The sequence below is a fragment of the Fulmarus glacialis genome, unplaced genomic scaffold (genome assembly GCF_000690835.1).
Source record: "Fulmarus glacialis isolate BGI_N327 unplaced genomic scaffold, ASM69083v1 scaffold15238, whole genome shotgun sequence".
Classification (NCBI taxonomy): Eukaryota; Metazoa; Chordata; class Aves; order Procellariiformes; family Procellariidae; genus Fulmarus; species Fulmarus glacialis.
This window is the reverse complement of record NW_009226442.1, coordinates 680-26057: the sequence shown is the minus strand read 5'-3', so window position 1 is coordinate 26057 and position 25378 is coordinate 680. Positions and strand designations below refer to the sequence as shown.

The 25378-nt window shown below is 35.7% G+C and overlaps 1 protein-coding gene across 1 annotated transcript; it reads right to left on the bottom strand.

Moving 5' to 3' along the window:
• Positions 1-573: 573 nt before the first annotated feature.
• Positions 574-23655, bottom strand: LOC104080417 (pumilio homolog 2; the record flags this gene model as incomplete). The annotated part of the gene is made up of 11 exons (XM_009582809.1): positions 574-2668; positions 3398-3590; positions 4297-4418; positions 5399-5524; positions 7197-7334; positions 7565-7693; positions 9587-9716; positions 10280-10547; positions 17071-17307; positions 22162-22443; positions 23512-23655. Coding segments are annotated over 11 exons (1901 nt in total), but the record flags the coding sequence as incomplete, so codon positions are not given.
• Between the last annotated feature and the right edge of the window lie 1723 nt (positions 23656-25378).

Here is a 25378-nt window from a genome sequence, read left to right as displayed (position 1 = left end):
GGACTGTTTAAATTCAACCATGGCATGAGTGCTACAGGGACAAAGTACTGGGACATTATCAGTTTCTGCCTGGACATCCCCAAAAGCCTAACTTACTGTCTTACATGTTGAAGAGAATGTCGACTCTGTGGATTATAGCACACAGCATTTGTACACAGGATAAAAATAGTCACTGAGGACAACTAACATGTCCAAGGAAGTGGCTCAAAAGTCATCCTTTGTGTGACTATGGGAAAGCTCTGGCTCCAGTGACAGGGCTTGTATGTCTCGAGAGGAATTTTGTGAACTGCCATGCAAAAACTACTTGGCTTTGAAGAATTGTGCTTACTAAAAATAATTAGGCCTACTACATCACTTAATGCAGGCACTAAATGACAGATTCAGAAACTGGAAGTAGGCCAGAACAAACTTTCCCATTTGCCTATTAATGAATTAACGCTACCATTAAAAAAAGTAGCGCCTCAGATGTATGTTTTAATAAGATTTATGTAAACCTGATATAAACAGTAATACAACAGAATTCCTTATACAAGTTTATACCACTACTATTTTCTTTCCTCATGATCAGACCCCTACCATAACAGCCTTTTATTTGATCAATGCTCAAGACATTGCTTTCAAACTATCTTGTTGATCAAAACTTTAGGTTAAGCCATCCAAATGAATGTTTTACACAAAATACTTACTTCAACAACATACAAAGCACTTTCTTTATCTTTCAGAAACTGAATATACAAAGTAAGCTTTTTCCAAAATATTTCCATAGGCAAAGGATTAAAAAGGATTTTAATTATACACATATGGTCACAATTCTGCCTTAAAAAGATCATTGGGAAATGTACATAAGGCCGCTTGTAAATGTACATCATCTTTATGTTACTGTTACAATGTCATATGTCCAGAGAAAAAAATTGACAGTATCATACATATTTGCTTTACGCTGGGAGAAGGCTATTCAAAAATACAGTACTCTTCTGTACAAAAAAATCATGCCACATTTATTAAGATGGAAGAAGCATTGGTTTCTGTGATAACCAAATATTTCAGTCCATTTCTTACTATGCTTATTATCCCGACTTAAAATTTGAACAGATTGATTTCCCAAAGTGTCCATATTAACAGAATCAACAGCTATGTTATAAACAAAACATAATGTTTCTCACAATAGATAAAAAGAAAGCCGGTTCATATTTCTGAAACCATATAAAGATAGAATTTAAAAAAATCACTCTTGATTTGCTGAAATAAATTTACATTATACAACACTATATGCCAGGGGGAGAAAAGGGAATGGGGATATGAATATACACTAAAATGCAAATTTTTGTCCCAAAAAGGGGTAAAACAAATTACATTTACAGCATGAAGGTTTACAAATGTACATCTGTACAACCAAGGTAAGCATCACTACTAAATTAGCAAGGCTTGTAATAAACATCAAAACGAGATATTTGTTTTCAAACTGTAAACTTACACCTATTAACTACACGTATACAATGCATATATTTATAGGAAGCAAAAAAGCTATTTGAGTATTTAATCAATCATGCTTAAATGTTGAGCTATCAAGTTTACTTTTCAGTGGCCCCTTTTCTCTTCATCAATACCTATGTTTTGCATCTACAGTGAGAAAGCAAAATAAAAGCTCAACACTTTCAAATCCTTACAATTCTATATGCAAAATAAAAAAATACAAATCTCTACCCTTCCTGCGTTGTAAAACTGACTGTAAAGTTAATACAGGGTTCACTCCTTTTCCAACAGTGTACTTTACTGAGTGGAAGTACCACCATCATTTTAATCCCTCTACCTTGTACAACAATTAAATATTTAAGTATATACAGCATTTCTATCTTTAATACATTGCTAGAGAAAACCTTAGGGCACCATTTTTAAAAAAACTGTATCCACAGCAAGTGATGAAAGCTAGTCTTTTAAAGTTTCCATTGTTTTGTTATTCCCTACTTTAATTTGCTGTGCCCTGTTTATTATTAGAATAGTATGTTGTGAACCACCAAAATACAACTTAACTTTTCAACATGTTAAATAATGTTTATGCAGCTGATCAATTTTAATCTGGTATAAAAGACTTCACACAAAAGGGAAAAAAATAAGGATTAATTCTATATACAACTCTATAAACCTGTTGTGCTATGATGCTGGGTAGACCTACCAGATTGCAAGCCAGTGTATTAAAAGAATACTGTACTTTTTCCCTTTAAAAACTATTTCAGTGACTTTACAAGGTAAAAATTTACAAAATATGTGACAGCTATTTTGATACAATTACATCATATACAGGCATTCTGTGCTTTGCCAGCCATCCAATCTGATAGGTCTCTGGATCAGGGCTGGAGATATTTTTTTCTTTTTTTTTTTTTAATAATTCACTCCCCAAAAATATACACAAGAATAAAAATTTTACAAATGGATGAACAAAGTCAATAAATAGATTTAAAAAAATCAGAACATTTATAGTTAAGTTGTATGTTTTGATCATTCACAATTCAATTTTTCTTCCATTTCTTTTTGTCTTTTACAGCATCCCATTTGGTGGTCCACCAATTGGCCCCAGATCAGCGCTGTTCTTCAGGTAATACTTTTCCAATTTGGCCAGAATGTGTTTGCCGTAAGTATATTTACGCAGAGTTGTGATGTGGGGTCGAATCTGTAAGAAGAAACCCATTATTTTTCCCCCCCCCTCAAAAATTTTAAGTAGACGTTACTACACTTTAAAAATATTATGTAAAAAAATGTCAGAAGCCCGTATTTCAAATTTTGGAAGTTTCTGGAAAGATGTAAAATTGGTGATTTTGACTCACCAAACAACTGACATACCTGTCACAGGAAAAGGGAGGTAGCAACAAGTCCTTTGTTGGTGACTGGGGGAAGCAGAGCTCCTGCAGGAATATACTGGGCCCTGCGTTAAATAGCCTAGGGCAATTATGGCAATAGCACTTTTGTCCATGTCTGGATATTCTCAAGTAGAAAATGTGCCCGTATGTTAGGAAGTGTGGGAATCTCTTCTGGGGGAACTGCAGAATGGATTTATACCAGCAACCAGCAAATAAAAAGAGAAACCTGTATTTCTTCTGTTATGTTAATAAAGATGACAGATACTACATTTTTATATTAAAAGTATTTTCACAGAAAAGCTGGCACAAAGAGAGGATATGAAATCCAACTTTTGAAACTTTTCTGTAGATTTACATTTTTAGCTCAGTGCTCAGAGACCTGAATATATTCTGCTTTACCAAGCTCCACTGAACTTAATGTTTATACATCAAGTTCTAGATTACAGAATTACTGAGTTTTACTTCTAGAGGGAAAGGTATTCTAGCAGAAAAATTAGTATAGATAATATTTTCTGAACCAATAAAACTATATACAAATATACCTTGTGCATTATTATCTTCCGCTGAGCAGGTTCAGCCATATCAATCATCTTCTGAACAACATAGTTGGCATACTGGTCCTTCATCATGGTGTATAAGGCACTGTGAGGACCATCATTCTGGCAACAGACCTCATCAATAAGTAAAGCTCTTTCAGCACGAGAAGCATGAGTTACACATTTTTCTACCACATTGCTGAAAAATAAGACAAATGCATTCTGTGACTTAAGATGTAACATTCTTTTAAGTAGCAATTTTAAATTTATCTGAACAGTTCAAGTGTCTTAAAAGAGTGCACTGTAAATGCATCAAGTCCTGATTTCCAAATCTTTAGTCTGTAATGACTGAAGAAGTTAAAGGATTATACACTCCTACTCATGTAAAAATGTAATTTTCTGATATTATTATCTTGGAGGAGAGATTTTCCACTGGACCTACAGTAGATATACTGGACCTCAGGTTGCAGACGTATTCTAGTACATCTATTTTGGTTGTGGGCCCTTTTAAGACACAACAGAGAAAGCCAGACACGAGGCTTCCTGCTTTCTGAATAAAGGCGCTTTTCAGGAGCATGCCTAGATTAGAGATACTGTCAAATATTTCTTTTTGTAGAGGAAGTCTCTGATCTTCCAGATATCTCAGAAGCTGGAATGGCCATCACATGGATACTTGGAACCCGTTCCCTGCACTTGTACAAAAACCATTCCATAAACCCGTGGAATCTTCTTTGTTTTGCTACAGAACAGCATTTCCCCTTTCCCTTCCCCAAATCTAGTATAAAATACCACTACCATTCATCTCCATAAAAATATGACATTTCAGGAGGCAAGTTACAGAACAGAAAAAATACTACAACTTTAAAAGGTTAGTGAACCTTTAATATATGAAGGCTGTGCAATACCTGGCAAATTTGTGCTGACTCAGAGCTAGAACTTTTCCTCTTATTTCTGAAACTATTTTACTCTTGTCTTCAGGACGACCATGCTCCAGTACATGTTGAATAACGTAATTTCCATATTGATCCTGAAAATAAGATGACTTCAATTTTCTTTTGTGTTCATACCAAGTAATCCTTACAGCTTTTGTATATTTGTATAAACTTTCAAACTACTATTTGCACAGATATAAGGAAAAATACAATAATGTCAACAGTATAGAAACAAAGTGATGCAAGAAATATTGCATCAAGAATTACTTAATGGACCACAAAAAATTTACATGCAAAATGTAAATAATCTGTAAAAACAGCATGTTGCTAGAGTACCTTTTATCCTCTTAAAGAAAGAAGTCCTCAGAATTAAGATCATCATTCTTTAACAGCCGTAATATCTCCCTGAACTTTGGTTCCCCCAAACAGTTATGTTTTAACTAGAGACTTGTATATACAAGAAACCACTGAGAAATAAGCTAGACTATGAATATGTAGCAAAAGGCAATTCTTGCCTTTTTATGTGTGGAAATTCCTACTGAACACCGAGTCCCTTCCAGTATTTTACACTGATTCAATTTCAAAGCCATTTGTAGCACTCATTTTGTTCATCTGAGACCAAGACAGGAAATCATGTTGTATAAGGTCTTTTGCCTTCTTTTAGAAAAGATGCCCTTTTGTGTAAGAATATGCAACATACATATTTTTGACAATATCTTTGTGTTCAGACATTATTAGAAGTTATCTGACGGACACCTGAGTGAATCAAGATAAACTACAAAAAGGCAATCTTTGCAATAAAAAATATGTACTAATTCTGTGCATTTACAATGTATATTCGAAGCTACAGTCAAAAGTGTAAGAAAAAGGCTTTTTATATCTTCTTTGCCTCCCAACTTCCAAATTCATTTTCATTAAAACTATGGAAGGAAAGAAAAACAAAAAAATCAATGTCTACAAAACTAAAAAGAGGCAAATACATTTAAACTATTTCTTAAACTAAGAAATAGCAATAAATTATGACAACAACAAAAAAGCTCTAAAATGCATTAAAAAAATGAATATACACACTAACCTGCACTAGCTGTTCTGTGTGTTGATGCAGTTCTTCTAAGATTGGCAAAGTCTGTTCAGCAGTACAGTGTTCCAGAATACGCTGAATTACTCTACAACCATATGGATGAGTTGAAAGTACAAATACCTTAAAATAGGATTGCAAACTTAAGTTAAACCAACCAAAGCTTACAGATATAGTAATATTACCATGTTCGAAATGGAACTGAACATGCCAACTACTTCTATTAAAAAAAAAAAGTTTTGCCTGCCAATATCAGAATTCCACCTCCAGTAGAAGTCAGGAAAAGATGAAAATGCAGTTTTTTGTGTGTCAAGGACTCCAGTAATTACACAACTAAGAACCCAAGTTTTCATTACAATGTTTCTAGCCTATTTCGCTGCAAAGGAAAGCCCGGAAGTATGACCCTGAGTTAAGCACTGTTCACTTTCAAGCTTTTCTTTTAGCTTTGTACTTCGTTTTCAAATTTTAAGATTTTGACATTTATAAAAAGTTCAATTACTGTGGCTGATTTTCACTAATTTCACATTCCAGCATATACAACAGGCTCCCTGTTACAGATACAAAGTTTGTAAATAAGTATTCAAAACATACAGTCAAAACCTTGCTTATTCCTTTTGCTTGCTTCTCAGGAAGCCAGGTTTGTGTTTTGGAGATTAATTCAGCAAATTTAAGAGTCAGTGTTGGTCAGAACTGAACACAGAATCTTGTCTGATTAGACATAGATCAAAATGATGCAGGCAGGTGAAAAAGATACATACTGTTACATGGCACGACTGAAGTGTGGTATTTTTCATTTGCCACTTCAGATCAGCTTATTTTTTTTTATATATAGTTACTTGGAGCTGAGGATGGATGTCCAGTAAACAAACAGATTCACATTTTAGTCAAGGGGCTCTATTTACAGTTTAGAAACTGCATCTCATCTACCCCATACACACTTTTTGATGTAAAAAGACCCAGCCCTAGAAACTCTTGGTATGCCATTTACTACTACGTATAACAATAATTCAGGTATTGCTGTTGTGTAAAATGTCAGAAGGATATTGTAGATTTTGTTAAGAAATACATTTGTCCATCCATTAAAGTAAAATTTAGTAACACAACCAAGTTAGTAAGATTTTTTGCAATTCTTCTCAAGACTATAAAAATACACATTTGTCTCAGTATTAAAATCTTATTTAGCTGCAGCATATTCTCTAGCCTGCAGCACAGTATCAATCTTATATTAATAACTTTTTTGGAAACAAAACGAAAACCCCAACCTTAAATAAATACCGCTCCCCTTCACTTAACACTGGCCCATATATAGGGAACAGATTAGTATATTTCTTCAAAATATTTCCTTAATGATAGACATTAATTGGGAAACACTGAAAGACAGATTTGCAGCATAAGCAACAGAAGAAGAAAACAGAAATTTTAATGAAAAATATATGCTAGAGAACAGATACTTTATTATCGTATCAAAAATGGCAATGTTAAAAGTTATAAAGGAAATTTGAAATCGCGTATCACAAAACTCAAACAGAAAGCCCGGCCTTAAGCCGAATACCTCTATTGGTATTTACAATACACCCAAACAGGTCTTTCTAGAGCCTCATCTCCAACAGATTAATCTTTTTACAGCATGTTAACTGTCTCTTCAACAGCTTTTCCATTTTATTATCCTTTTTTTATCCTACTTAGAACAAGCTGACTGCAAAGTGTCAAACACTATCTTGTATATGCAAATGATGGAAAAAAATCTGCAAATCAAAGCAACCCTACAGAAGAGGAAATGAATTGTTGACACTACCTGTCCTTTGAATGCATCAATGATGAACTGGAGCGACTGGGGTTGAACGCACTCAATACATTTTTGTACAACATGGTTTCCATTTTGATCTTTCACACATTTCAGAACATGACCATCCAACTCTTTCACCATTTCATTCTGGAAAAAAAGATTATCCTTGTCTTTACAATGATTTTTTTCTCTTCCCCCCCCCCCCCCCCGCCAAAGGAATATTCCATTTCGCCCTAACTGTCCAATCTTCAACTGTCAACTATTTCAGTCCCTAGGGCATTTCATAATGAAAGGAACAATCAACAATTCAAGCAAGTAAATAAAAATGCAATAAAAAGAAATAAAATTAAAAAAGTATTGTTCTAACTTACAATTACCTGCTGGTCAGGTGAGATTGACTCAAGTGCTTTCTGAATAACACGACAACCATACATCTGTAGGGCTAACGGCAGAACATGACCACGTATGCGTGTTGCTAGGGCTAACTTTTGATCCAGGCTTCCAAACTAAAAGAAAATAAATATGCTGTTAACAAATGAAGACATGTTGCAGCATGCTGGAATTTACGTATCAGAGTAAGTACTTTCATGATGTGTTACAGGTTTACTGCGTGCCTTGAATGATTTTTCCCTTTGTATTTTTTGGTGGGTATATTTACCAGAAGCTTTTACATTCTAAATGCAACATTTTGTGACATTCCACATTCCAGTCACATACCTGCTATCAAATGCATGACCTTAAAAGACAACAGAAGAGATCAAAGTAGTTTATACTTGACTGTCTGTAGGAATATTTAAGTGCAATAACCCACTTATTTAGACAAATTGTACCAGGCAAATTAATTACAGATTACTGTAACGTATTAATTCAAATCAGATTTTCTCTGGTATCTCAAATTTATACAGGTCAGTGTATCTTACATCTTGTATACAGTAAGCAAGCTGTAAGAGGAGGGGGCGGGAGGGAAAGATTTCAACTCCTGAAGTAGCTTCTTGGTAACATCACGTGGCTTGAAAATCAAAATGGTTTTGTACACTGGCTGTATTACAGTATAATGCAACAAACGTTTTTCAGCAATAGCTAATTCCTGCCCTTATTATTCCCTACCACCTTCTGTGCTGCTCCATGTTAAGCACAGAAGCCAGTCAAGCTTCATAATAATACACATAACCCTGTTCCCAGATCCCCACACAAGCTCCTCAGTTGGCACAGTACAAGAGACCACACAGAAGTGATCACCTGGGCAATGAGCTGAGTGGCACCAGCAATATTCATGCAGCACTGCTGAGAACTGTCAAACCCCATACCTGTAGTCACCTAAGGCTCTGAAGAAAGCTCAAACAACTTCGCCTTCCTACTTAAATAATGAACTAGGTCCCTTACTACATCTAAGGCCTAGTGCACTTTTTTCTTGAAAACTTCGGCAGAATTAAGATGAAAACACTCAATTGACAATGATTATCTATGTATCCATCCAACCTAACATTACGGAAAAAAACGCCAATTGATGACCCTTGAACAAGATCAAGATCTTACAGACCATATGGCAGCCACACTTTTTAGAAGATATTTTGATTTGTAAAAAAGAGTATCAAGTAAAAAAAAAAAACGTGAGCACATTGTTTTGTAGATTACTCATTAAAAACTACATTCCTGTTTACAGCAACCATCTTATTTCTTACTGGACATTTTCCAGCTTTGCCTTCTATCCACCCAGATACTTTGACATGGTTCTTGATTTAAAGTACACTTTAAAGTCACCTTTCCTACATATAACTTTTTCCAGGACACAGGTATAGCTTTTTCTTCTCTCTATAAGTCAAATCTTGTAACTCTTTGATAAGGCTTTTGGTTTTTTTTACCCCATAGTTTTCCAACAAAAAACAAAGGTGTTTTAAATACTGGTTTTAGTAATATTGGATGTATCTTATGACATCCCTTCCTCAAAGTTCTTCTGCCTCAATACATTCTATGTGAGTTTCTTCATATACAGCACTGGATGAAGTTCACAGAGCTATTTATTTGGGTGCAAGAGCAAGACCATTTTCCAACATGCAGTAACCAATAAAAAAGTATCCTTCAAATCTTTATGTTCCCCATCATCTGCTGAAAGTATCCGTAAATTACGCTAAAAGGCTTGCAAAGCCTGAGTGTGTAGCCTGTACATTCACCGATGTTCACCAACGTATGCACCACCAGTGTAAAGAGCAATTGTGCCTGTTATGAAAAAAAGCAGGGCATACAGAACAGAAAACACGTGTGCAGTATTAGGCGCTTGGGTTCTGTGGTAAAAGTCCAGTAGAATTCTGCTATGATGTTAAGAAAAAAACAGTTAAATTTAATCAGATTTTACAGCATTTCATTCTCATTTCTGTTCATACACTTAGTGTTACGCTTACCTCAAAGAACTTCTGTATTACATAGTTTCCAAACACATCAGTCATCAATTGATATGCTGCTTGCAGGATCTCATTAAATACCATCTGGCGCTCAGCTGGAGTAGCTCGCTCCAGCTTTTGCTGTATAAATCTAAGTGCAAAAAAAGGTACATTATGCTTTGCATAAACAACAGGAAAACCTCTCAAACACTGTTTCAATGAGACACCTCAAAATTGTAAAGCAAGTATTCAACATTTATAAAACTTATTAAAATGAAAGTAGTGCCTTTGCATATAAAAGGATACATTTTAGTAAAATGATACCTAAAAACTTTCATTTGAAAGGGATTAAGGATGAAAAGAATAACAATAACTAAGTACCTGATGATGTATTGCTGAAAAATGGTTTTACATTCCAGATGCCAGATATTTTGTTTTCTTAATCAACGCCCTTTTGATACCTAAATACTAGAGTTTACAAGTCTAGTTATGAGGCTATTTCTACACTGAGAACTTCTACAAGCAGCTAAATTTATACTACTTTTATAATGAAATTTCCTAGAGAAGAAAAAGGTCAGTGTAAGAGCATATGCTCCAATTAATGGCATGCTTTGTATTAAGATGACTAGCAGCTCATTCAAATGCTTGATGTTAATATAACTGTATCAAAGCAGTAAAATATTATTAAGTTATTAACTTTACTATAATAATTACCTAGAACCATGCTGGTCTTGGGAAAATTCAACAATATGTCCAACAAGGTCTCTCAGTTGAAGATTAGGGAAACGATTGTTTCTGAAATCTTCCAGCAATCGACTACGTCCAGAAGGCATAATATCAGACCTACTGTAACGAAGGCGTGAAGGAGGGAAGAGCTGACTGGTGGAGCTAAAAAGACTGGAGGTACTTGCCGCACTGCGATACTTTGCTTCGGCGCCAGGTGCTGCAGAAATATAGCGACCACTACCATTTGTCAGTCCTCCTACAAGGAAGCAGTTCTGTCAGTAAAAGCCGTAAGGAAAATAAGCAACAGCAAAACAGTAAGTGTACTAGAACTACGGATACACCCTGGAGCCAAAGAAAACAACAGTGTTGTCTTGTTATTTATATTTACCTCATTATGGTTGGAGGAGTTAGATAGCTTTATATTCCAATAAATAAAACCATTCTCCTCATTTTTATTTTATGTGAAGGGCACCAAGAAAAGAAATGTCATTAGAAGAATATAATGAAGCAGGTAAAGTGAGCACCCACTCAGACTTACAGAAACTTTAAAACTGGGTGGGCCTTAGCTTAGTGGGCAGATTTCCCCTTCGCAAGTAATACTGACTTATACCCTTGTTAGTAGTCTCAAAGTTAGCCAATTGTTTCAAAACAGACCATGAAATCTGAACTACCCTTCAGTCCCTACTGAGGTACCTTTCCAACTTACAGTGTGAAAGGGCATTTTTGGGGAGGCACACATGGTGCCTCTTGTCATGCTGTACCGGTTCTGCACGATACTTGATGACTTCAGCATCCCAGGCTTTCAATCTGGTACCTCTTGTAAGCACTAAGTATGTCAAATTTCAAACCAAGTAACTAAGAATGCTCTACTTAATTCTAAAACAACCAAAGATACATCAAACTCAAGTTCCTTTTAGAAACATGAACTCCTTTCCTTGCTGCGAAAACATTCACCATTCTCACTACACTTCGTCCTTCCTCACTTTCCAAGAACTGAATTGCCTTCCTATGTTTAGGTCCTACTCCTTTTTGCTAGCGATTCCACCTACAGCTATCATCATCTCACAGTCCTGTGAATTTCTCCTCACGTACTGCTCTCTAATCAGTTTATGTCACTCTGAACTCCTCCAGTAGGCCTCTCTCCCTCTCCTTTACAACAGGCAGCAATTATCACAATAAGCATGCAAACAAAGCATCTTTCCCAACTACAGTATGATGTTAAAAGGGATACTGCTACTACACTACAAGCAGAAATATTCAAAGACAATTCCCACCTAGAAACTTCAACTCTACTACTTAAAAAAACCCCCAACCTAAAATTATCATTGAGTATGAACTGGAAGAGGAAAGCATTTTCAGTTTACCTACAAATTATCTAGAAAGTGATACAGTAACTGAAAGCCCTTTCAAAGTCAACAGAAGAAATACCTACATTTGAATTTAAAACAAATTGCAGTACGTGCTGTTTGAATGGTGCTCTATTACAAAATTAATTAAAAAAAAAAAAAAAAAATCAGCTGACAGTGCCCCAGCCAAGCCTCCTTTTGGTTCCAAGTATTTATAAGGCCAGGCAACAACAGTGTTACAGTAGGCTGGTAATGCATTAATGGTAAAGTATCTTTTTCGAAAGCTCAAACTGCAATACCAGCATCTGAGATGTTAGTGCTCTGCAAGACGTATCAAGCATCACATTTATTGCACTGTATAGGACTATGCCCTAAAATAGAAATAATTAGTATTTATTTTACAATTAGTTTTCAAAATTCAGTGGTAAGAATCAGTAAAGAATCAGTAAATACTTTATGCCCCACAACACCTTTTAAAACCCACTAGGTTTTCTTTTAAATTCTTCTTTTAAATAAAGCTTCTTAATTCTTTACAGCCAGAAGAATCAAGTCTTTTTAACTATCATTTTTAGTTTCCATTGGCAATCACTGTTTCCAGAAAAGAGCCGACAGCGACATGATACTAACAGACAAAAAGAAAAAAGAAACCCGACATACTGCAGGTGAAGCAATATGCAGAGTGATGCTCTACAGTCACTTCTCTTCTAGGAATAGCCTTCTAAAGAACAAAAAGTTATGCACTGAAATCATGGTATTTCTCATCTAGATTATTTAAATATATGAATGAAATCCCAGCTTCCCTGTAAATGTTCTGTAGTAACACTACTTCATGCCACGAGAGGGCAGCAAAGCCCATTTAAAAGGAAGTCTTACTGGCTACTTTCCTGTTGTAGCATCTCTATTGCTCCACTGATCACATGCTCAATTCTGTGCCAGAAACTAATAAGGTAGTTTTGATTATATGCTCATGGATCTGATTTGCATAGAGAGTCATGGAACTGCACATGTGAATGAGGAATTGTTTCAGCTTTTCTTTTTTTTTTTTTAACTAAGCCTTTACGTAAGTATAAACTAAATGTGACAGTTTATCCAGCAACTAAAACAGAAATTAAGAAACTTGGTAGCTTTTAACAAATATGCTACATATGTGTAGTAGAACTGCACGTATACAATACATTTCACACTCAGGATTATCAAGCCTTTCTTCAGTCTAATTTGGGAACCATCCCTTTTTAAGACCTGTAAGACGACTATGCTGCAACTGGGAGACTCCTGTCTAGCCTGTGAAACTACTTAAGACGATCACGTTAAGCAGGATCATAACACAGCAACGCTGAAAACATCCATTGTACCTAGAAGAACCTGTCATACTTCAAAAGCATACAGACAGCTTAACCTTGTAAAACCCTGGATGTTATTACAAAAAACAGTAATTTAATAGGTAATTAGCTTTTCTTCTCACGTAACCTTTTATTACAGCAGCAGTGTTATAGCTCAGTGGCAACTTTGCAGATCTGAAAAATAGTAAAACCCCCAAATAAAAGCATATTGTCATAGGTACTTATATATGCAGATATACTCTTGTATACAATGGACTATCTTCTTAAATATTGTACTCATTACTTTCTCAGTCCAAAACCACCAAAGCATTAGTGCGGACATTACGGACAGCTGGTCTCCTTCCTGAAAACTTTGAGTGTCAACAGCTTAGAAACGGAAAACTGAAATCTGAATTCTAGTTACACAAATCCTCCTGGTTAGCCTGCTGCATCCCCATGCTCTTCAAGAACTCAGGACACTTGTTTTACAGATTCCGATTCTAAACTAGAAGGGTAACAGACTAGGTCTTATAAATTATTTGGGGAACATACCCTACTGAATAAAGCACCTAGTCTAAACATTTCTGCAAACACTGGAATTTTAAAAGACTTATCAGGCATCAGTATAGCCACACAATTACAAACCGCTGGGGAATAAAATGCACAGTTCATTCTTCAGATAATCACTTAGCTATCACTTCTGATCTCATAAAACAAAGATCTCTGATGCAATGAATAACATTGTTTTACAGTTTAATTGAACCTAAATCCCTGTGGCTAGTCCACAGGGAAGAAGAGGCACAGAGGTATAAAGGGGATACAGACCATCTAAAGCAGAGCCTTACTAAGCTTCAAGGACACAAAGGATGTTAAATTACTAACTCCTCAACATGGATAGCATATTTAATATAAAGGAGAACATGAAAAAAATACTAAAAATTAGACCTAGGCACATTTATTTTGATAGCATTAGTCTGTTAGTACTTACTACCGAAGTATTTCTTCAATCATTTCTAACCAAGACATAAAACAGATTTACTGCACAGTAACTGTTTTTTAAATGTCAGCAATATTATTTTCTAGTAAAATATGTAGGAGTATATAAACATTTTAAACTTGCTTTCTACAAAGTATTTGTTAATCTGTCAAAAAGTAGCTTCATCTCATCCTCAGCTAAAAATGTCATCTTCATATGGAAAACAGAATTACACATATATATGCATATATATGTATGTATATTTTATGAATCAATGCAAGTGCTTATTACGCCTGGTTTACCGAAGCCCTACAGAGTAGGTACAGAGCAGAGGCAATGCAAAGTTCCCCATACTGTCTTGTATGTAAAGGGGCCTTTACTCTTACCCAGAATGACCACTTCTGAAGATAAAACACCATCAGTCTAAACTACTAACAAGCTTGGCTTGCAACGCACAGAAAATAATTACCTCCAAAAGCCCAGATTTTAAAAATCCTTCTCTACATCAAACCCTTAAAATGCTGCAATGTACCAAACAGTAAGCGCTACCAATCTAAAAGGATTTTTTGTAACATAGGAAAAATACTTCCTCTTGCAGTTTTTTGTCCCTGGGAGTGAAAGGGTAGTTCAAATTCATGACCTTACTGCTCCAGCTGATTACAGTAAAGAAGCAGTTGCAGACAACTGACAAATCCCTTCAAATACAGGAAAACTGACACTAGAACAAAGTAATTGGCACATTCCTATTTTAGGATGTTGGATAAGAGTTTGTGAGAAGAGATAAAAACCAGTAAAATACCATTCATTTCTTGTAAAAGGGAAAATGGTCTTTTAAGCTACAAATTGCAGCAGTGTCTGACAAAGGGGTTATAAAACCATGCACCCTTTCCCAGTATTGTCCTCTAGTATTCTGGTGGCTGAAACAGGAGCAACCGAGTTTGATGCCCATTTTAAAATAGGAGTTAAACTTAGCTGAACCTGTTGATATAAGCAGGCAGGACGACAAGTTTTGAAAGTGGAGGGAGAGCTACATTTGACAGGCATTATCAGAATACCAATGGAAACTGCATGCAGACATAAACTTAGAATGTTGTTCTACTCTGAAAAGTGACTACGTGTAATCAGACCCTTCTTAAAATATACTCTGTTTGATTTCAGGTATAACTTCTCATTTGGTGAGAAAGCTTTATATGTGAGAACAAAACAAATGCTTCCAAGAGTGGTTGATGAACACACCAGAATAAATTTAACAGGACAGACAATTAACTGCAGAAATAGTCTTCAACTTTTTGCAATGGTGCACCTTGGATGTGACTGCAAAAAGATATGGCACAGGGCAGAGTGCAGGAAATGCTAAAAAAAATCACTGCATTTTTATGAAAGCAAAAATCCAGAAGACCTCAGATTGATTTGGCAAGGTAGCAAAAAGTTTACCCATAATGAAGGTCCATTTTATTTGGAAGATGAAGAGGCAGTACACAAGGAAGCCAAATTGTGTCAATTTTCAGAGTACAACTGTACATTCTGGCCTTTACACACTGATCTAGTACATGATTTTAACAAACTGTTCTGCTTAGTTCACACTGCGAAACAGTCCAAAATGGATTAAAATCAGTGTTGAACAATTTCTGCTGACAGAGGTAATCCTCTATACTGATGGCAGCTTATTTTCTCAGAACTGAAAACAGCCTTTTAACATTTATCAAATGTGAAACAACACAAAACTTTAAATGTTTTGAATTTTAGATAATGCCTTCCAAAATTTGGTTTAAGTATAGTTTTCAGTAATATGAAAACTATTGTGAGAGTACTTTGAAAAGAAAGAAAGAAAAAGATTTCCATGATAACCCCATTGTCAGATGTTCAGAACTTTCTCAAAAGCCTCCATTTGGGCTGAAACTTTCCATGCTTGGTCTCAGCCCAAAGGTGCACTTTGTAGACCTGAAAAAGGAAAAAAGGTAAGTAAAAAAAAATAAAACGTGCTGAAAAATCCCCTTGCCCAGTTTTACTTCGGGTATTCAGCACTTAACCATGAAGGGGACACTGAACTGTAAATGTAATATATTTAAATCACTTTTAACCTTGTTATACAAATCACTCACACATTTCTCACTTAAAGTGTATTTTGGCAGGCACTTTTAAATTTTTTCCTGTTTTATTTGCACTAACAGAAGTACAGGGGATTAGGTTGCCTATTACATGCACAAAACTGTGCACGGAATAGTTTCTGGAGCAAAAGGCAACTCAATCTTGAAATTACATCCAGTTTCATTGTATGACTTTAGCATCCAAATTAAATGACCACAAATATTTGCAGAGAAAAAAGGGCAAGTTTATCAAGTAACCTCAAGTTAGAGGCATTCTCTTCTAAGTATACTGTAGGCTGTGGTGAGGTTTCTTTAGATTTTTTTAATTTTATTTTATATTTAAATTTTTTTTAAAAAGGTTGAGCTCCCATGTCATCTAACTAGCTCAAAAATTTTCTGAAAGATTACTATCATCATTCCTTAAAAACTACATCTGATAACAGAGAGCCACCACTGACAAAACCTTTGCTACTTCTTTCACAAATGTATTTTCTTTTTTTCCACCAGACTGGTGATAAACTATCGTCTTCCCAGCAAAGCACCTGGGCCATGAGGTAGTAGGCTCACTGATTAAAAAAATCACCTTTCAATGCATTTTACGTTAACAGCTTTGCTCACTTTTCTACTTTATCATGGTAAGGGGCAGTAGTGAAAGTCACTTCACTGTTAAACACAGTATCATCTTAAAATGTCCTTAAAGTGGTAATACACTGAAGAAACAAAAATAATGCACCTTTGCTTGTCATACTGTAGAAACATAATACAAAAAGGACCAATAAATCTTACTGGGCTCTCTATCGGGTTTCTGCAAGGGAAGAAAAATCAGTTGTTGGCCCGATACTGCAAAAAGCTGAGTGCCCTCCACTGTCAAATCAATGAGCATTTGAGCGTGCTCTTCACCTTTCAGGAATGGCCCCTCTTCATTACAAAACTGTTTAACAGCAAAGGTAATGTGACATCTCTTATGCAACATATATTTTACACACAGAAATACATACACACATACAAACAAAAAGTGTTTTTTTGTTTTTTTGTTTTTGTTTTTTTTTACCTAAATGCAAACTGGATGAGGATCCATGTGATGAAAGTGATGGCGGTGGCGTAAGTGAATGTCCTGGCGTTTGGCTTGGCAGAGGCATGCCTATTGGACTTGGAGAGGAGGAAAATCCCAGACTATTGTAAAATGGCTGCCCTATGGGTGCTAGGCTGCTACTAGATCTTTTGTACAAGTCAGAGCTAGTAGATAGAGAATCTCTCCTTGTGGCACTACTACTTGCAGAACTGCCAACTGAAGAAGAAATAAAAAGACCCTAATTACACAGTGTCAACTGAATAAAACCTATCCCCAACTACAGCTGGGCAATAACAGATGCGATCACAATAATTACAGCAATCGTTATGACAAAGACAATTACTGTGATAACCACACATGCTTTTAAGTAAATCTAAGTGGGTATAAACATACCACTGATAAGTAATTTCACCAATGCCCATGTCTTTCAACATTTCATTCTAGACTTCTCACAGTAATATTGCAGTACTCTGTTTTAACCGCCTGGCTTCAGGCTTTGGGACAAATATGGAATTTATGAGATTAGATTACACTGTCACTTTACAGAATAAATGATTCTAAAAATACTTCCACTAAACTCTTTGATAAAATTTTTTCCACCATAAATTATTAGTCAGACAGTGATACTTGATTTCAGGCAAAAGGCTAGAGACAATTGGTTGTTGTTGTTTAAGGGTTCAGAAAATAATCTATGTTGCTGTTCAGCTGTTTCTGAACTTCCTCTTGTTTGTGAACCCCTCACCTGTAGGAAAAAAATGACTGCTTAAAATTCCTTACGAGAATTATGGTTCTCAAAGAAGTGTTTTGAAAAGATAATATAAAGGAGGAATAGGCTAAGAAGAAGATGAGAAGCAGAGCAGAGATAGGAAAATTAAGGTGAGAAAATAAAAATGTAATTTTACTGCTACCAGTATTTCTGAAAGTCAAATTAGACTAGAAGCTTTGGATAACAGTGTATTAGTGAAGGACTGGTTATCCTGCACAGCATCATTCAGCAGGGCGATGAACAGTCTAGGATAAATTAGGAGAACAATAAAAAGTTTTTAGAAATGTTAAATTCTAGTATCTGTTGCATACTACTAAACTACAGTGCCTGTTTTAAACACTGGAACATTATTATACTCATGAACAAAACCAAGATTATGGATATTTTGATATCAAAGATGCTTAAGCTGAATTTGGAAAATTGATTTCTACTTCAACTTAAAAAGGAAAAGGTCAGAATTTATACTTCCATAACCTTTACCCTTGTCAGGTACCTTCCTACTAAAGCTGGCAGCATGGCCCAATATAAAGGTCACCTGATACTTCCCATTTTAAGACACTAATTTGTTTTCTCCTAACATTAGCAACTTGGCTAACACTTTTCACGGCAGGTACCTGCTTGGACCAAATTTTTCAAAGAAGTTCTGCCCAAACAATACTGCCATTTCAAAAAACAGGCAAGGAAAGATGCTTTATCCTTAGCAAAATAATCCAGCTACCTATTATTTGAGAAGTTAATGCTTTCATGTACTCAGACCAATGTGCTAGCAACAGGAAACCTTTATTTTCATGCTCTCTTTGATTGAGCTAAAAATCTTAGCAAAATCACAGTTCATACAAGTTCAGCACAGATCTGCTACAGACTCATAGCTGAAAACTTAAACTCCTGTCCATACACGGCACATCTGAGATGGCTGATAAAGGTTTTCCCTGCAATTGAACTTCTAGGCTTCTGTGTGTCATGCCAAAAATGGACTCTGAAACTGCTGTCCAAGATCCCACCATGTGTTCGGAAGGCCCATCAGGCAGTGTGGAAAGGAAGTTTTCTACTTCAAATGCAGAGGAGACAAAAGCCAAACGCAAGAAATAGACCAGGGAAAAAGAAAAAAGAAAAAAAAGAAACCAGAACCAGGAGGAGAGAAAGGTCAGACAAAGGAGCCAACAAGGAGACTGCAAGAAAACTGGCAAGCATTTTCAAAACCAGTGGGACTGAGGATGAAAAGAAAGCAGATCTGAAGAAAAGTTAGGCTGTGGAAGGTACATGTGACTGTGGGGCAAAAAGGCTGGAATAGTAAGCTGATGATGGGAACATCACACAGTACAAGCAGAAACAAACATATTTGGCAGGGGGAGGGGAAGCGGGAGATAAATGTTGCCTGGAAACTGGGAAGGAAGACATACTAGAGGAGAAGCCAGAAGGAAAAGATACTGGACTAACTAGGCAAGGAGATTGAGAATAAGAAATCAGAAGAGCAAATTAAGGCAACAGTTGAAAGAAATCTCACGATTTGAGACTAGCTGTACAGGTTCTGCCTCAGCTGGTGAACCATGTGAATGTTAATACAATGCTACACGATGGATTGTTATTTTTCCAACTATGAAAAAAGCTAAGCGAACTTTAGCGTTCTTTCACGGTTTCTTACTCAGCTAAATTACTGCAGCTTAACAAGTTACCGTGAACCAGTTGAACTACATTTTCACACACACACAAGCAAAGCTCACAAAAACCAGAAGATAATTTGAATTAGCTCACCCCTCTTCACCACTGTCTAAGCTAATGCAATTACTTTACACTTGTTACAAGCCAGAAGTGGGCGTCTGGAAAGCTGCCATAGTTGATCTAATTCTTAGTTACCTGTTAAGCTGCAGTAACTTATCATTTACCTAAACCTTTAAAATGGAGTATGAATAATTTTATAATAAAAGAGCAGAGACTGTAAAGTACATACAGCCGTTTATATGGTATGCTTGCCTCTTCCTGTTTTTCACTTCATTGTTCAGTCATTTAGCTAGAACATGCTCATCTTTGCATTTTTTGCAGAGCTTTTTTTTTTCCCTGCAACAACTGAAAACATAAGGGCAAGATCTGTATTGCCATCTGTCAGTCTTCATGGCTATATTTTAACTGAAATTCAACCTTTACAACACACTGAGGGGACTTACAAAGAAGATGAAACTTTGCAAATAAAAAATTAAACTTGTTTTTAATTTGCCTCAACATGCATTAACACCATTTGCATACGTACTTATCTGTGTAATTCAATTCATATATACATACAGCTCAGGAACGCCTTTAAAAAAAAAATTATCAGGAAGCATTTTTTAAGTGGCTATTATGGCAAGTACAATTTATACTTGGCAGACGGGCACTTTCAATATTTTTATTCCAATAATACTACTAAAAGTATTTCAGGTTTAGATAGCACCTTTCATCAGCACTTCTCAAACTGCAAAAGCATAGGCTTCCTGCTTCCCTGTGAAAACTACCATGCTAATTAAATCACCTAGGATACTGCTGCAAAATTTCAGCATATGCTGTCTATGCTGATGGCTTTGGACAAAGCTCTGGAACTGACCTTTGGTACAAGAAAAAGGCTTGATCTCCTGTGCCAGAAAGAACTATGCTGGTTCTTCTTAAGTAGATGCACAACTAAAATTTGTATTCTATGGAGGTCCTTGTGATAATGCTGGATAAAGACTTTTATGACTTAAAACTGTTCTATCTAGAGACTTAAAATGGGTGCACTGCATTAAATATGCAGATATACTTATGATCACTATCTATCAATGAAATGAAACTGTACCTAGAGCAAAACACAGCTGCTACGAATTCATTGAAATCTTACAAGTAGCTCAGGACAAATTATATTACAAAATACAGCACTTGGATAGCACAATTACTTTGTAAGCAAGATTTGCCTGCTGTGGTATTATGGAAAATTAATAAACTCTACATGACTGAGTAGAGCTTTTACTTCTTTTTTTTTTTTTTTTTTTTCCCCTAAATTAAAGATGGTATGTTTAGAGTCTCCTACTCCACTCTTTAAAATCAGATATTAGAGAAGATCAGTGTAAAACTTGATTCTGGATTTCCTAGCATTAGTTTTGTTAAAGTAAATAATTTTTCAGATTATTTTATGAAAAACAACACTGACAAAATCTGTGTTGGTGTGCAATATATCTGATGTCACTATTTACCTCCACTTACTTACCAAATAACAGGTATCATGTTTTAACACTGAAGGGTGTGTTTTTCCTTTTGTTTTTGTATATATTAAGGTATCTTTAAATAATCTTTCTTTCAACATTTTGTGGTTGTTTTTTTTTTTTTTATTTCCCTTGGGGCATTTAACTTTGAAAAGAATACTGTTAAGAGTACATAAATTTCCTGCAATTTCTACCCATCTGGAAGATACATAAAAATATAAACATGCTCCACTGATTTCACTGAAGTAATAATAAATAACACTAAGCAATTCAGTGCTGTAACTTAGAGATTAATAGACAAAGGAAATATTCTTTAGAAAAGGTATTTTGCTTGCCTTACTAATACTGAATCTGAAATATAAGAAAACCTACCTTGCATGTTTAAAAACTGAGAATAAGAAATTTCTGTTATAGAGCAGAAACATGGCAACATTGTTTTGTTTTTTTTTTAATTAAAAAAAAAAACAAACACAAACAGGTTGATAATATTCAGGAGCATCTGTTGAAATAACTTAAGGCCCCAAACTTGCACAGAACTATTTATGCTTAACTGTATCTAAGATTAAACGTACTTAAGTTAACTAGGACTATTCTTGGGTATTAAGTCTTTCTGTTTTATAAATCCTACAAAAAAAATCTTATGGAACCAGACATTTTAATATTAGATCAAATTTAGAAAGTCATATGCTATTTACTTTTTTAAAAAATTAGGAATTTTCCTGACATGAAAATTACAACAAAAGAATGCGTATCTCAAAATTCATCAACTGTTAAACACAGAATGAAGACTTCCTTGAAAATAAAAAAGCTTACTAAAAATAACAACCAACTTCTGAGGCAGAGTGCAGCGCTCAATATGGAAAAGTATTTTGGAGATATCTATGACTAGAGGATATTCTTCAAAAATGCATCTTGTATACAGAGCCCAAGTGAATTTAAAAACCCCTTTTTCTTCCCCTTAATTTGTTTTAAACTTGAATAACCTATTTTTGCATTCTTTTTAGAAATGTATGTGTATATAATATGTCTGGATACAGATACATTTTTTTGCTTAACACAAAAGTCTCACAGAATTTCCTCACTATATTAATAACCTACCTGATGAGCCAAATCCACCAAGTGCAGAGCCGATAGCTGCTCCTAAAGAGCTGCTACTTCCAAAGCCAAGAGATGTGCTTCCTGGTTGGCCAGGACCATGTGAAAAAAGGGAACTGCTCTGGGAGTTACTGGTCAAAGAGTTACTGCCATAAAATGAATTGGATTGTAGGCTACTATTTGTTTGCTGTTGCTGTTGTTGTGGCTGGGCACCAAGTGGCCGAAATAGACCGTTCGTGGCTCCCGCGAGATTGTTTGCTGTTCCTCCAGCTGAAGCAGCTGCAGCTGTAAAACACATGTTTTCAATCATAATTACTCTCTCAAGCATTTCTGACTGAAAATGGACTATTCAGATCTAAATCGTATTTTCTTGAAGCCCTCTTAAACAAGCAGAAATTCACATATTAAAGGACTAAAAGAGACAGATAGTATTACACAGTCTTAATTACCCGAGGAAAAAAATGAAGACGGCGTATGTTGTAGACTAATCAAGGCTGTAGAATTGTTAATGTAATTGAAGGAATTTTCAGTGTAAACATATAAGACATTACTGTTTACTGAACTGTATTTTTATATCCAAAGTCACAATAGCAGAGTTGCAGCTAAGACATCATTCAAAGACATCTTCAGCTACTAACATCAGAAGTGAGTTCTGCATAGAGAAAACAGCTTACAGATTAACTTAAAAATCTAATTTTCTGAACAGATTGATTAAATTAATCTGGTGTTAGTACTTTGGATTTTAATTTAACAAATGCAATAAATACAATGGTTCAGTAAAGTAGTACCAGACCCTATCACTGATAAAGAGAAAAAGAAAACTAGAGACTTTTGATATAACTAATTCTCCTCTTCTGCTGTCCATTCTACTTTTTTTTTTTTCCTTGCCACACTTTTCAGGAGAAAATACTTTCACGAGAAAAGCACAGCAAAGCCCCAGAGCACTCCATCATCTTCTGCCAGGCCGAAGCAATGAAATGATGCTTCCTAGAGGACACCATTTAGGGGATTGATGAGAAGTGCATGTTATATGCATGGGGAGAGGAAAGGGGAAAATGTTCATATCTGACAAGCAACAACATTTGCAGAAACATGCCTGTATATGTATGGGGAGAGGACTGAAAATTTGAATTAAAAAAAGCAAAACTACATGTCTGAGAAACAGCAGTGTCTCTCAGAGAAAGGGAGGCAACAGAATAAGAAAGAGAGCATGTATGGTATATTCTTCACAACTAGAAAACTTCACAGATGCATACAAAACACATCAACAACATCAAATACTAATCAACCAATATTACTGTTAAGATTCAATACAAAAGTGGAAGAAACCTCCACACAGGATCAAATCCTTACCTGCCTGTGCTGCTGCAGAACTGATTATAACAGGAGTTGAGGCCACCAATCTGACTGGTGCTCCAAGGCCAGTTCTCGCTCCAGGGCCTACTACTAAGGCACCAGTCTGATCGTAATAGGCAGTGGGAGCTAGTACTTGATAGCCTACACAACACAGAATACAAGAATTAGTAGTACAGATAGTCCCATATAGTTGGCATTTCTTCTCTCCTTGAAATATTCTGACAACGAACTACATGGGGGAAAAGAGCATTTCTGCCATATTGCCTTAGAACGTCAACTGGACATCAAAAGAAAAAACAGTGAACATCGTAAAACAGTGTGACAAAATCTTATTTAGGAATGCTCTACATAATTTTAAAAACTAGAATAACAGCTAAATTTAGTAGTCTAAAGTTGAATTTTATTTTCAAGGTTAACAAGGTAAGTTTCTAACACCATAGTTGAAAAGGTAGAGGAACACCACAACTGGCCATATTTGGATCATTATTGAATCAACTTCTTTTAGCAATTTAAAATATTCTACATTTCTCTTGTTCTCCTTTTTACATGGAAAAGGTATTGAAATCTGTACTATTAAAGGGCTGAACTAAATGCAAGTTTGGCGATTCCATACATTACCTACCCACACTTAAAAGCCCATCTACAAAAACACATTAGGAAAGGAATGCTCTATGTGCAGGAATACCTTGGACCACAACAAAAATTATCTAGTCCCAGTCAGTTTCACAGAAAACAGACTGTAATCCATGCTTAATTTCATTCAGTTGACAGTTGAGAGTTGGAACTGGGGAGAGAAAGAAGGAGGAATTGAAAAAGGAGAAAAGGAAGCAGTAAGAAGGAAAACAGGATACAAGATACGAATGAAGGAAAGCAAAAGAGAAAAAACAGCAAAACAAAACCCCTTTATTTAGGACAAGAGCAAGAGAATTAATTTTAAAGCTCTGACACTTTGTAATGAAGTAGAAGAACTGGAATAAGAATCCCTAGAAAATGGAAGACAAGAGCTAGGATAATCTAAGAAAGAGTGCTAACAATGAAAAGCTAACACCATCTAGTTTTTAGGTTGACTATTCTTAGAAAGCAATAAAACAAAACCCAAGAGAATTTCAATATTCCTCCCATGTTCAAATATATACTAATGCTATTAAAAAAAAGTCAAGACTGCAAAAACCACACATCTATTTTTGTACATGTAAGAACCAAGATTTTGCATACTACTTTAAGTCAGTTTCCATGTATGTTCAGTACTAGGTCTAGCAGAGTTCTCTCTGAAACACATATGGACCTGAACATAAAGACCTGGGCCTCTAATTCCAGATGAGTACCTCAATCACCAGGCTTCCAAGTCATATTTTATCCTCCTCATTTTCTAAAACATCTGTGTAATTTCTTCTGCCTAGCTGCCTTGCTCCAAAAACAGAGCTGGAAACACCATCTGCCTACTGGCCTGGTGGTTACAGTACTCTGCAGGTAAGCTGGAGACACAGGTCCAAATTCTGTCAACTAAGAAAATCTGAAGAAATGAAGGAGACTCAAATAGTAACTGAAAAGGAGAGGAGTGATGAAAATACAGATCTTTAGGTTCAATTCACAGTTCTGGAGATGAATGCACTATACTGATTATGAAAACTTGTCATTACTATCATTCCAAACCTGTTTGTTCTCAATGCTCACAGAGCATTGTCCTCCACAGAGGAGGACTTCGTCTGAAAGTTTGGCTCGTTAAAACCAACCAAAACAGGTTCTTACAATTGAATTGGTTAGGCAACCTTTGCTATAGGTGCCACTGCCTCTTCCACCCACAAAACTGCGCTGTGCTGCTCCACCACCTTTACCACTACGGCAGATTGCTACATTCCCAAGG